The sequence below is a fragment of the Nylanderia fulva genome, unplaced genomic scaffold, assembly GCF_048542155.1.
Source record: "Nylanderia fulva isolate GAGA-0341 unplaced genomic scaffold, ASM4854215v1 Scaffold3, whole genome shotgun sequence".
In the NCBI taxonomy this organism is placed as follows: domain Eukaryota; kingdom Metazoa; phylum Arthropoda; class Insecta; order Hymenoptera; family Formicidae; genus Nylanderia; species Nylanderia fulva.
The window spans coordinates 3,356,480-3,371,291 of record NW_028190368.1 but is presented as its reverse complement, the minus strand read 5'-3'; the positions used below and the strand labels follow the sequence as shown (position 1 = coordinate 3,371,291).

Sequence of the window (14,812 nt, the reverse complement as noted above, 5' to 3'; positions counted from 1 at the left end):
TAAATGCAATATGTGCGAGTTTATAATACTTAAAATCGACTGAAAATGAAGAACGAGGCAAAGGAAATTTATTATTATTATAAATATAACATCCTTAACATGCATGAGAATTAATGATATAACAGTATTATTATGTGCATTAATTAATGAATTGCATCACATTATAAACCGACAAAACTATTTTCCTCAATTTAATATGAAACTTTCGATAAACATGCGCCAACAAATTAATCATTATATTTATTTTATTAGAAGTATGTATTCTAAAACATTTTATATTGATAATTAATCTTCTTTATAAATTAACATATCTAATAATGAAAAATACTTGATAATTAAAAATATGTTTATATACTTCAAATTCTTGAAAAAACGCTTTACAAGCAAATTATCTTAATATCAAAAGTGACCAACTACGAAAAACTAACAATGTTATTTGGATTTTGCGCTGATATTTTGCGATTAAAAAAAATATTCAAATTACATCAAATTATATCGAATCGACATATTTGCGAACGCATATATACTTTGTTGCATATCACATGATTTTATATAGTTATTTGAAAATTCGTCGAAACAAAATATAACTCTTTGACAATATATGTGTAACAGAAATCGAAAATCAATATCTCTCCCTCTTTCATACACGTTTTCTATATTATAGCTAGATTAAGATATACATGTATGTATATATTATAAGTAAATATGTAAATATATATATACTATAACAATATGCGCGAACATAATCGCATATATACATATATGTATATGTATATTATATTACACAGAATCCTTCTAGTAGAAATAAAATAATACGCAATAAATAAAGTAATCAATTTTTTGTTATTTTTTTTTTTCAACAATGTAATGTCCAATACTTAAAAAAAAATTAAAATATATTTTATACTTTGTCTATTCTTATACATATACATATATAAGCGATTATTAACGTATATGATATAATAATAATAATAATATAAATAATAAAATAAAAATTATCGGGAAAAAATTATTATCTACATACACCACAAGATATTATCATATATCAATTATGACTTTGTCAACTGTTAATACAATTCACGCTATCGATTGTTGGTAAAAACTAATGATATGAATTCATTTCAATCTTTTCAAGAGTCGACACATAATATCATTGTATAAAATCAGTCAGAGTTACTTAGAATAAATTTTTAGTAGAATAATAATTTCATAATGAATACAATAATAACACTATGATAAAGCAATTTTAAAAATCTGCTTTCAAAAAATTGATAATATTGTATATTTTGAAATAAAAGAAAACACAGACACACAATACAGACAATATATTGTATATCATCTTTAGAAGAAATTTTTATATTACATTTTCCATCAACAATAGATTCGATCAACATCACCAATCTATATCGAATTAAAATTCATATAAAAATTGGCTGAATATTTTTGAGATATAGTATAATCATGATTATTTTTCACATTTAAAGCAGTTTAAACCAGTTTGTAAAAAATGCTACATGTAAATAATATTTATTATAAAACAAACAATAGAAATTTTTTTAATAGAATTATTTCAAATTAAAAATATAAAAAACACATAAAGCATATTCATTACAAAAAAGTATTAGATTATACATTGCTTATATAGAATTGCAAAACAATTTTTGCCGATAAAAAAATTTTTTAATTATGTAGTGTGTAAAAAAAATCTTTTAAGTTACCGATGACATATCATATAAAGAATATATAAATCATAAATTAATGCAGAATATATATATTTTTAAGCAAAAGTCGAGAACGGCCTATACTCAATATAATCAATAATATAATGATCAGTTGAAAACAATTATTAAAGTAAATTTACTTAAAATATTCGAGATTGCAGAAGACCTAACACGTTATAATTTTACTTCTCCAAAAATATGAAATTATACAAATAATATAAATGCATAAAATTTATTATTGAATTTATTGAATTATATTAAATATTAAATTTTTCTATATTCGGGTTCTATTATTTGAAGTAATGATAATTTAAAGAACATAGAGCAAAAATTGAGAAATTGAATACTTATATACATCTTTATAAAATTAAATATTAAATATTTACAGTTAATTATTAAAAATGTTATAATAAATTCCAACACATTTTTTCATCTTATCAAAATTATATTCTGCTATAAAATGTTCCTAAAATTTTAATATAAATTATACTTTATTTTTACTTTTTTTAATATATTTACATAGGAGGAAATATAGGCCTAATATAATACTTAATTGCGAAATTATGAAGTCCGTCAAAATACAATATTTTTTAATGAATAAATTTTTTTCATTTTCTTACAGGAAATAAGCATTACGTTTGTGTACTGTATAATTATTACGTTTATATTAATTTTATCTTTTTAAATTTTATTTTATTGCTCTTCGTGTTTATTAATAAATTATAACAATATTATAAAAATCGAAAAAACTGTATAAAACAGTCTCATGATACTTATACTCGCTGAGACACGACTTTCGTGAGAAATGAGTGATGCATTCAACCCCTCCATATCGATTTTTCGTCAAGGCAGAGTTACTCCGGAGACCGTCGTTTGCTACTTAAGTGTGTTTCCTAGTTACGTGAAAGAAACGAGAAAGAGTGCATGTGCGCCTTTTAAACTGAACAATAATTGCAATTCTGAATTGAGAATTTAAAAGGAAAATAAGAGGGCAAAAGGAATAAACATAGTTAAAACATAGAGAATCTGCGCGATAGATCTCAATAATCTCAGATTTTTGTTACACTTTCGTTTTCTTTTAGTAAGTAAAATTCTATAGTTATTATATTATATATTTAAATGTTATATGTATGTTATCAGCACATATATTATAAAATTTAATTTAAAATTTCTCTCATCGATTGTTTAGAAGAAGTATATATATACATGATTATTATATAAAAATCGCTATCACATAGAATGTTGAAGAAATGAGCAGAAAAATATACAATTATAAACACAATACATTATTACTATGAGCCATTACACTGACAATGAGAGCATAATGACTAAGTAACGTTTCGCCAGCCAACATCTTAAATTTAATTTACTCACTTTCGTAAAACTAATTCGTAAAACATATCGATTGCTGTAAACCGGAATATCAAGTATACGCTGAAAAAAAATGTTTTCACTTGACTAAACGTTTCAACTAAATATTATTTAAGAAATATTTAAATTAAATATAATACATTAAATCTAACACAAAACATACCTATTATGTTTGACTTAAATACTGCGATATATGTTCAATTAAAAAAAATAGTAATCTATTTGAAAGGTTTAATCGAATTAATAATTTTTTTAAATTTTATTTAATTTTTAAAATTTAATAATTAATATTTTGTCTAGTGTATAAAAAACGAGCAATATCCTCATCTAAATACAAGCATAAACGCAGCATTATTCTAAGCTGCTACGTCGAGTCGACGCAGGAGACAATAAAGGGCTAACGACCAGCTAACACGCCTTTAAGAGCAAAACTGACTATCGAAGCCTGAACCATTCCCGCACGATTAAGCAGTACGGATGCGCTAACACGTCCTTATATATGTGAACGTCGAACCCCTTAAGAGAGGCTCGCGCGGACTCCGCACGTGGAACTGGAGGGGATCCTCTACCTTTAGTAGGACATAGCTCGGATTATGTATCTTCGGGCCGGCTATGTGCAGTCTTGTTTCACTGACGCGTCAGCCGCGTGCAACGGATGCACGATCGTCGTCGGAGCTGACACATCGGATTGTCGCTTGATCTTCCCAGCTTCCAGTGGATTTTCCAAGAGATAGACGATCCCTTTCGATCATCTTTGGTGTACAATATTCGAAATCGGAATCTGTGACTTTCGGAAGTAAGCCATATAAATGCAGTTTGGTGATCTCTTGAAACTCTCTCGAAAAGATTCAGAGATTTTAATCGCAATACAAACAAGAGTTTATGAATTAATCTGGTGACAATCTTTGGTGAAATCAATTTCCTTCAATGGCGATTGAATTCAAGTAAAACATTGCAAACTATAATTAAGCAGATAAAAAATAGACTTTCGCTGAATATGATGAATGAATAAGACGTTGTGGGAGATAAAAAAAATTATTAAAATCCAATAAGGATGCGTTTTAATCAACAAGAGAAAGAAGAAAAGGAAGAAAACATGAAGAGGAAATTGGAAATCTGACAAGTGTCATCGCATTGTAACTTATTACACAGTGATAGAGATCAACAACGAAAAAAATGGTGTTCGATCCGCTCTGTGACGAGCAGAGAAAACAATTCTTTCGGCAAAGCTATGGAGCTCATTTACCCGGGTAAGTTCCTCAATATTTTCCTAAATACTTTCAGATTGATCGATTCTTTTTGATTAATTAATTCATATACTTCGTTTATATTTTATTATGGAATTATTGACACTCTACTGACAACACATGTATACATCTCATGAATTTATTTTGTACATCCAAATTGAAAATATAAAAAATATTCCCGATAAGTAAAAAGTATTAAAGATTTGATCAAACGTAAAATTAAATTAAAATAAAAAATTGATAGGTTGCTTATATGTATATCACTAGAGAACAAAAAGTTAACAATAAAGTATTACTTTCTCGAATTACTTCAATGATTATAAGAATCTAATTGAATTTACAGTTTCGTTATCTTAATACTAAATGTTTCATTAGCATCTTTTGTTGCATAATGCATGCAAATGCATAGCGTTTTAACAAACGAACTTGCAATTCAACTACAGATATTATATAATATGACAATCTTTAAGTGACTATCTAAAGATTTATTAAATATTAACTAAGTGAAAAATATCAATTTTTTTATTTTTTTTTACTTTTTTATTCATTCTATGTATTACATTTATAATAAATAAGTGTATCATGTATGAATAGAATATTTAAGTACAATAAGGATAGAATATTTAATATAGGTATGTACGCACACACGTTATATATCTATAACTATACACTATCTTATAATACTTATGTCAATAAAATTCATAAAAGTCCAGATGTTATAAAACTACAGAAAGAGAACACAAATAATTCTTATTTTTATCGGTATTATTGACAAAAGTGAAAATTATTAATTGATGAATATTCATGAAAACCCAAACAATATTGAAACATTCAGAAATACTGCAATATTGGAATAATATAAAAAAAATAGAATAATTAAAATTTTTAAATTCTTATTCCTATCTATTACAGTAAAAGTTTCAAAAATTTGTCACAATTTTCTTTTTGATTTTTTTAATATTCCCTGATTGCCTCTATAAATTTACTAATTTGTTATTTTGCGTGGAATCGTTCTTTGCATATCAAAATTTGAATTTATTTTAAATAATTGAATTTTAATAACCTAAATTTCTACATAAATGATAAAACGCGTTTAGATTCTATAAACTTGGTAAAAACATAGTATAAACTTGGAAAGCGTGAAATTGATTCAATAATAGAATCCATTGAAGGATTTTCAAGGATGTTTGTTCTGCACGAGATTAAATCCGAGTTTTTCTTTTCGCAAGCAACGATTTCAGACGATCAATTCGATCCGATCTTGAAACCGGATAAAGTCGTAGAAACGGTATTTAAACCACTAATAAATTTCCAAAGTCCATTGTCGCCGAACCATGACATTCTTATCGTGATGTCGTGTATAATATCAAACGATCATGAAACTTAAATCTACGTAGGTAGCGCAGTAAAAGTTTAAGTAAAAATGAATCTGAAATACAATATACAATATCTTGCCGATGTATCTATTTATTATGTATCTGCAAATTAATTTTATTATAAACAAGGTAAAATCTTTTATACATGCACGAGTCGAGCATGCATCCAATAATTAAGATTTTGTATATCACAACACATTAAGAAGGACCACTTTAATACATAATGTATGTGCGCCGAATGCATTATGCATTTGCAATATTTACTGATTGCACCGACATCGAACGAGAAAATCGAAGCAGCCGGCATGTTTCGCTTCAGAGATTAAAATCGGATTTAAATTAACCGGACGAGAGAGAGAGACTCCCGGAAACATGCATTCCCACAATATTGACCTCGAAGTCGCACGTGGACGAAAGTGCTGGTACCGTGCTTGGTACCGTGCCAATTTACACCCTTTTACGTCCATGTAAAACTACCACACGCAAAACCACCCTCGTTTATGGCGAATTACCTGGAATTTATCGTGATTTACTCTAGCTCCGACATATCGATCCGAAAAGATAAGAAAAGAAGTGCATCAAAACCGATCTTATAGACAATTCGATAAAAAACATTGTCTGCGAAAAGAAAACTTTCAATTTATTCCTTCTGTTAAATTTCTGCTGGCTTTCTCGTTATGATGAAAACAAAGAGCAAGAAATAACTAGTGGGTGGATGATGCATTATTAATCTCTTTCTTTTCGTGAAAAAAAAGGTCTAATTCTTATTTGCATTTCACAAATAAAATATCTAAAGAATATCGATTTTGATTCCAATGAATTTTGGACCAATCTTAATTTCTCCTGATTAAAATATATCAAGGCACTAACAAATTTTAAATTGGAGAAAGAGACAAAGATTTGTTTGCAAATAAAATACTTCTGAAGATGCAATGACAAAGAAATAACTTGGTCACTTTCTTATATTCAAAGAAATCTATAGCACGATCTCGTTTCCCTGACACTGATCTTGCGATATGCTGAGATGGTGCATCGACCTAGATACGATTTGTGCATATCTTATAGTAGAACCGAGACACACATGACAACCGTGTAGGAATCACTTCGACGATGTATATCCCTGATTATTCCACCGTGACCGTCACAAAATGAAGGCTCGATTTACTGGGTCACCGGTAGTCCGCTTTTATAGTTCTGCGATTACTTTAATTAGTGATTGACCGTGATATATTTATTCTCTTTCATTTCAAGTGATACAATTAATGAGAGCAAATCAATTAGGCAAATGTCAAAAATAGAATATTCTGAATTTCGAATTAATCTATAAATTAATGAGTATACTTCAGCAGTTTTGTGTATATACAGTAAATAAAACATTGTTAAAATAAATGATATATAGATGATGTCTCACACAATTTATCAACTTTATCTTAATCATAGATTTATTAATCAATTTAAGATCAATTTTTCTAAATTGTTCTATATTAATATTCACAATACGTACACATATACTTAAAGTATAGAATTTATAAATGAAGTAAATATACACATCTTCATTCAGCCCCTTTCCTAAAAAAAAATAAAATTTATATTCTGTATAAGCTCAAAAGTTTTAACTCGTAGAATTTGAAAGCTTTCAAATAGTTTCTAAGATTTTTTTATTTTACTATGATAGAGTAAAAAAAAGAAGAGACAGCAGAACAAATTTAAATATGCTTCGCGTGTGTAAACACTGCATTTTCTCTATCTTATTCTCTCGATATATATATATATATATATATATATATATATATATGTATTATACTTTACTATATATTCTATATGTTTATACTTTACTTTTTACTTCATAACTGTACTTTTTACTTTATAAGTATACTTTGTATACTTTATTTTTTATATTCTACATTATTGTATAGTAAGTAGTGCGATATAACTGCAAGTATAAATCTAATAAAAAAATCATACATTTTATGATGTATTGAGAAAAAAAATCAAATTAATAAATATTTATTTCAATACTGCTTTATAAATTATTTATTTGAAACAAATAAATATTTATCTGTTGTGAAAAGGATTTTCTTACATTAAATAAAGAATTTTTCACATTAAATCAATATTATTAGTTTCAAATAAATGATATATATAAAGGAGTATTGAAATAAATATTTATTTGAATTCAATAAATTTTTTTCAGTGTGTGTGTATATATATCATACAATACCTTAGAAATTAGACACACTTCATTAAACAGAAAAGTGCCTATAACATGTTCGTGTAAGTAATAGATCGTAATTTGGCACGCTATATTATCATGAAAAAGTAGACTAGAAAATGATCAAAGACTCTTCCATTACATTAGTCGACCTGTTCTTGAAAAATGCGAAAGTTAAGTAACATATTGATATACATATATACACAAACACACATGTAGATATTTTACTATAATCACATATTTAAAAGAAATGCAAAAACTAGATATGCGCATCTAAAAACAGCAAAATTTAAAATCAGATATTAATACAATTAATATATTATGGTTTATACCGATAAGAAGATTATATTAAATGATATAATGAAGAATAATAAAATAGTATATCATAATACAAAAAATTACATAAGTACGAATGTTTATTTTAATTTTAAAAATTAATTAAAATGTTTACCCTTTTATTAACAAATGCATTGTGTATCGATGTATAAAATGATATTATTATTTAAATTTATATTTCAACAATATATTTTCAGATACACGGGCCACTGCCCTACGCTCAAATTTCGCGTTGGGAAAAGATTCGGAGCGAATACGGAAGAAATAATGAAGGTAAAAAGATTTTTAAAGACATCAAAATTAAAATAGAAACTTTATAACTTCTCGTATAATCAAAGTATGCGTTTAAAGATTTCATTTTATATTATATGTTGTTGCATAGGAATTATTAGAAAAGAAAGTTCTTAAAACTGGACCATATAAGCCAAATTTTGGAAGAGAACATGAGTTATCGAATCATCACGTTAAAGAAATTAGAAAAGACTGGAACAACGAGACCAGGTTCTACAAGGCACCTCCGTACATCCTAGGATATACTGGTAATATAAAAAACAATAAATGTATATGTATCGCCCGTAAATATTACTTTAAAAAATGTTAAAATATTAAAATATGTTCATATAAATTTATTTATTAATACAAAATTTTAAGATAAGAAACAAAAAAGATTTTCTTTTTTAATTATTTTGACTTTACTTTAGTACAAAAATTATTTAAAAAATTTTAATTATGTCAAAATATTTAACTATAAAATTTTAAAACTTGCTATATATATTGCAAAAAGTCGATGTCGAGTTAACAAAAAATCTATGATTGAAAAAATAAAGTAGCGCTTATAAATCCTATTTTATCGCTTTAAAATACTAATGTAGAATAAAATTACTCTGACCTTCAGTGTACGCGATTAGTGAGCGTTAACTGACCGACCTTAATGGTTTGTAATTAACAGTTTGCAAATTGCATCACACACATAGCGAGCAAAACTTTTAACTATATATATATATATATATTGTATATATCCTTGATTCGCTGAAATTACGTAGAATGAGATTTTCCTGAATATTTCAACAGCACAAAATTTGTTTTATAATTTTTTTATTAATAAAATATTTTTACTTATTTTACAATTTATAGAATATCAAAAAATTTATGTGGAATATAAAAAAATGTAGAAACAAAAAAAATAATTCGTTTTTTTATAATTAGTTTAATTTCTATGACCAACGAAACAATATTATTTTAGCACATAAAATTAATATAATCAATATAAAATTCATCCAATATATAAATCATATGAAAAATTATTAATATATAAAAAAAACGTATGTTAAAATTTAAATAAAAAATAAATTGCTTATATTGTAAAAATTACCTTAAACAATTTATTAAAAACATATTTTTTTACTTATATTTACATATAAAAATTTAGCTCTCTTTAACTCTAAAAAAATTATTTTATGACGCGTTCTCTTTCTCCTGTACAATATGAATTTAATATTGATTTATTATATAGGATATATTCCTGGCTTCAACAGCAGATTTGGTTTACCTTTTATGAAAGCCGTAGAAGTCGGTGCCAAAGAATGGAGCGAAGCACAAATGAAACTGAGAGCACGACGTGATGTAATGAGGGCTCACGCCGAGCGAACAGATCCGAGAAATCTCTTGTCCCGAGCGAGGACAGATAATGTGGACATCGAGATCGATCATGGTTACGACAGAGACAGAAGAAGCTTTGGTATTTGCGTTTGTTACACTTTTGCTTATCGATCATTTTCAGTTCAATGTAATAATATAATATCAATATAATACATTATTCTAAAATACATATTTAATCCATCATCTTTCAAATTGCTAATGCACATATTTATCCCATTCTAACAATAGCCAAAATAAATTAATTTTTACAATTTGAAGCAAAATTATATGCTAACTACTGTTATTAATATTCTTTCAGATTATCATGTCTCTCCGGAAAGACCACCGATAGTCGGATATACGGGCCATATTCCAGGAGCGAAAGGGGAAGTCGCTCTTTCCAAGAGATACGCTCAAGCTGCTAAGAAAGGATTAGAACGTGTTCAAAGGGAACGCGAAGAAAGACTCAACAGAACTAAAGATATGCACGCTGTGCAAAGAGTCCTCGACAATTCGTATCTCGATGAAACGGGACATACACGTGCATAAATTCATATAAATATGTCCTTTTAACTATATATAGTATACAAAGAGAAATAAAGCATAGATTTAGACCTTAAAAGACAGAGAAAGAGAAAAATTTTTAACGTAGCTAAAAAAAACAGAATTTATATTTCTAAACAACTACGTAAAAATTACGAAATTTTGCAATGCAAACTAAAATTGTGACATTTGAAAATCTCACATTTCGATTAATGAATAGTTTGCCTTGTTCTTCGACAGTACTGCGAAATATGTAAATACGAGAAAACCATTAGTAAATAATCCAATTGCAAAATTATTTATATCTAAATATAAAATAAAAAAATTGAAAATTGTAAAGATAATTTTTAATATTTTAGCGAGCAGTAGTGAAGATTTTGCTACATTTTCTACTTTTCGGGCACAAATATTTTTGCAATTGGAACTATTCAGATACAGACAAAAATGGAAACAATAGTTACTGTAAAAATGAATAAAAATTGTACCTGTGAAAGGTAAGGCTTACTTAGCAATGTTCGAAAAATACGTAATATTGATGATTCAGTATATTTTTGACAGACTATTATAAAAGTGTTTTTGTTTTTTTACATCTATTATACATATTAAAGTATCTTTACTATAAAGACGTAAAATAATTATTGAGTATGTAAGGTAGATCTTTAACTACATAAGAAATTATCCTTTTTGTTACTCTTCAAAGAAAAGTATGACAATCGAAAAAAATCCCTTAAATTACTATTTACTTAAATGGCACAACTCTATAAATTATTTGTGCCATATCCTAATAATTAATCATGTAATCACAAAAATAAATCTACTAATGTGTATATTATATACAAAGCTACTTCAAATGCTTTAAATTTAAACTTAGGCTTTTGCATACTTTGCATGTACATTCATGCATTTGATCATATAAATATTTGATGTAGGAAAAAAATATAATTTTTGGAAATATTTCCACTGGAAATATCTTCAAAGATCAATAAAGATATCTGATATGCTAGTTCCATTTCGAATAAATGTAATTTAACATATGCACAAACTTCTCAGAATTCGCGAAATGGATTATAGCCAATATATATAAGCAATATTTCAAATCACATGAAAGATTATTAGTAAAGTTTTATTTACTAAAATACTATGTGTGATTTGCATGTAAATATAGTATAAAAATCCCTCTAAACTTTTTTCCTGCTTTATAGAGTAATCAATAGTAGAAAAATGTAAAATAGTATAGTTTTTTTATCGATACACTATATCATTTTAAAAATGTACATATACGAAATAAATACTTGCATTGTATGATACAATTTGAATTATATTCAATACAACTGCTTTTTCCTAAAAGTTACTATCTTTCACGCTGTGGCAATCTGCTCATTCTCTCCATTTCCAATTGTACAGTTTTCTTCCAGCATTCTATATCTAGTGTTGTTTGTCCATAGGATAAAGACATCAATCTAGCAAAAACCATTAAAGAGTGCAAATTATCCGCTTTAAAATTTTTATTTATGCTTCGCATTTCGACGAAATCGTCCTGGATGGTCTAAAATAGATATAAAAAAACATAATTAAGTATATATATATAAAAAAAAGAAAGTTATAAAACAAAATAAACATAGATGTTAATTTTAAAAATCAATGAAAAAATAATTACATACTTTCGTGATTTCTTCGTTGAAAACAAAATCTGTATGTTTAAAGACTTCCAAATATTGACGAATATTCGCCAATCGAGTCTCATCATTTAAGTATTGATGTGCTGCTTCAATTATCTCACTATATACATTTTCCGATTCTGCATCAACATTTAGAATAACTTGTACAGGACACTATAAACAAACATTTCATAGATTAATATTCATGAATAAAGTGTAACTTATTATAAAAACCAAATACTTACAGGAATAAACGACTTTACATCAGAAAAAATCAGAATTGGAATATCTGTTTCATATTCCATTGTGTAATATTTGAAATCATAGTCCAGTTTTTGAAACATAACCAAATCAGAAAGAGCTTTATAATTCGTCTTGCCAGTGACATTTAATACACCAGTGGTTAAACCTGTCTCATCTAATACAAGATGTGTATTATTGCTTAATTGAAGAATACCACTTGTCAATCTGTTGCATTCATAATCCTTTCTGAAAGAAATAATGTAATCTTATTCACTGACATGCACAAGCATTTAATGAACAAACTTACTTTGGAATTAAAGCTAATTCATTCAAGTTTTCCAAAGTCACCTCCAAAAAATGACTTTTCCTTACAAATAATGTTAAAAAGTTGTAAAATTCTTTGGGAAACATCTTCAGTTTACTGGTTGGAAAATTTGTTATATTCAATGGAAATGTACCAAGACAAAAATAATCCCTTCTCATATATCTAAAAATGTTAAACATAATAATAATAGAATATTGAAATACAGATACAGAAAAAATATTGAAATACACACATACATTGTAGAGAGTAAGTGACATATCATATAATCTGCAGCTAAATGATCTCCAAACAATAACTGACTCAATATTATCTGCAAATCACCCCTGATGAGTTGCGCTTTCGATATAATTTCTGGAGCATTTACAATCTCAGATTTTGTGAGTTCAATTAATTTTATTGCATGTAACCGAGGTACCAAAGAAGCTGGAGGATTATGAGTATTGACTTCTGCTATATTCATCTCGTCTTCTGAATTAATTGTACTTAACATTGGATCCAATGATATAAAACCTATTATATCAACAACTTGATTCAATTTTAAAGTTGTCCCATCATAAATCTGAAAAATAAAAATTAAGAAACATAAAATATACAAATGTTTTATAATTTAATAACAAGTTGCATAATTTATATAATTTACCTTCACTATGCAAACTTTTCCTTCATCAATCGGGATAGGAAAATTTAATATATGCTCTTCTGATAATATATTCTGAACATTTGAATTACTGCTCGTGCTTGCATCACTACTATCAGTCAAAATTTTTTCTTTTTTTGTAACAGGCTCTGAACAATCCATTTTCTCTATATCAGTATCATCCAAACTTCTTTTACTCATATTATCATTACGTATTGTTGAATTAAATTTTTGTACATTTGTTTCTGTACATTTATTCTGTTCTTTTACCCATTTGTTTAAACCAGGTATAGACATTGCAATGTAAGTTTGCCTTTCTGAGTGTTCATTCTTGTTAGAATCAAACAATATTTCTTCATGCGACTATAGATAAAATAAAAACTAATAAATGTCATATAGATAAAATAAAGATTAATAAATGTCATTGAACAAAAACATTTTATAGATCTCTATAAAAATGTATGCAGTAATATACATGAAATAAGCTATTCTCATAACATCCCACACCTGTGAACTGCATATTATTTTTAATCTAGACTCTAGATTATATCCGTTATTCATATAAGAATAGGGATAATATAATAGAAGTTTCCAGCAAGAAACATGCATAAAACATAATATCACATGATTAGTTATCAAAAAGAATTCTCGAGATTTTAAAAATTCTCTACTTGATAGCTAATTGTATCACATTGTGTCTATTTATATTTTTTTGCTGAAAAGCTCCCAATAATATCTCTAGAGTCATATAATATAAAATTAAAACAAAAATGAGACACGTTACCAAACATCGAGCTGCATCTGTATACATTCCACATCTAATATCACTCTCCCCAGTCTTTGTATTCTTCACCTCGTATTGTTTAAGGAAATATTCAGGATCATACATATCTTGGACCATCCCTCGAAATCTGATCAACTGTTTATCTGTGATATCATGTAGCTGCAGATTGTTTAATAACGGTATTTCTCTCAATACATCAGGATTTTCTAAAATTTGCTGACAGGATAACTGATTTGTAACATAATACTCTGTTGTCCAATTCCTTGCTTCGATTGCTACAATAAAAGAAATTAAATTAGTGAAACAAAGAAGTCCATAACCTTATTTACAATATAAAATTATCTCCTAAAATTTTATATCCTATACCTTCTCTGTCCATTTTTTTTTTTTTTTTTTTTTTTTTTCAACAATCTGAACATATATTTGTTTCAATTGCAATATTAAAAATGTAAAAAAAATCTACAAACAAATTATGTCATTCATTCAATAAACATACATATAAAATTCAAATATACGTACATGTCATTTTGAGAACACGTGTTATCTTAATGTAACATCAATAATTAAACTTTTATTGATAAATAAAAGTTAAAAACCTTTTTGTAAAATAAAATAACTTTCACTTCCGTGTTTTCTTTCAATGCGGTAAGATTGGCGGGAAAATATTGAGGCATACATTATGGAAAATACAGAAAGATAATCTTGTGTGCTTTCTATAAAG

At 26.8% G+C, this 14,812-nt stretch overlaps 2 protein-coding genes across 3 annotated transcripts in view; one reads left to right on the top strand and one right to left on the bottom strand.

Annotated features, from left to right (window-relative positions):
* The window catches only part of Ip6k (Inositol hexakisphosphate kinase), a 35,091-nt gene extending 23,728 nt beyond the window's left edge, over positions 1 to 11,363 (top strand). The window contains exons 1-5 of one of the 2 annotated variants that reach the window (XM_029300484.2): positions 3,373 to 4,342; positions 8,461 to 8,536; positions 8,646 to 8,802; positions 9,777 to 10,001; positions 10,221 to 11,363. In XM_029300484.2, coding sequence (XP_029156317.1) covers positions 4,269 to 4,342; positions 8,461 to 8,536; positions 8,646 to 8,802; positions 9,777 to 10,001; positions 10,221 to 10,450 — 762 coding nt within the window. In that variant the 5' untranslated portion in view covers positions 3,373 to 4,268 and the 3' untranslated portion in view covers positions 10,451 to 11,363. Of the gene's footprint in view, positions 1 to 3,372; positions 4,343 to 8,460; positions 8,537 to 8,645; positions 8,803 to 9,776; positions 10,002 to 10,220 lie in introns of those variants that run through there. The other variant, XM_029300475.2, reaches the window with a different exon arrangement.
* Positions 10,972 to 14,767, bottom strand: LOC114929055 (mini-chromosome maintenance complex-binding protein). Its single transcript, XM_029300430.2, has 8 exons — positions 14,611 to 14,767; positions 14,092 to 14,366; positions 13,311 to 13,670; positions 12,907 to 13,229; positions 12,653 to 12,832; positions 12,348 to 12,591; positions 12,106 to 12,276; positions 10,972 to 11,990 (listed from the first exon to the last, which is right to left on the bottom strand). Exons 1-8 carry the CDS (start codon positions 14,615 to 14,617, stop codon positions 11,796 to 11,798), a joined length of 1,755 nt encoding a protein of 584 aa, XP_029156263.2. The 5' UTR covers positions 14,618 to 14,767; the 3' UTR covers positions 10,972 to 11,795.
* Positions 14,768 to 14,812: the final 45 nt, after the last annotated feature.

What these genes read in the sequence shown, in the direction of transcription:
- LOC114929055 (XM_029300430.2), bottom strand. An exon ending in CAGATGCAGCTCGATGTTTG is followed by an intron (nt 13,671 to 14,091) that starts GTAACGTGTCTC and finishes TTTTATCTATAG; the next exon opens with TCGCATGAAGAAATATTGTT. An exon ending in GAAAAGTTTGCATAGTGAAG is followed by an intron (nt 13,230 to 13,310) that starts GTAAATTATATA and finishes TTTATTTTTCAG; the next exon opens with ATTTATGATGGGACAACTTT.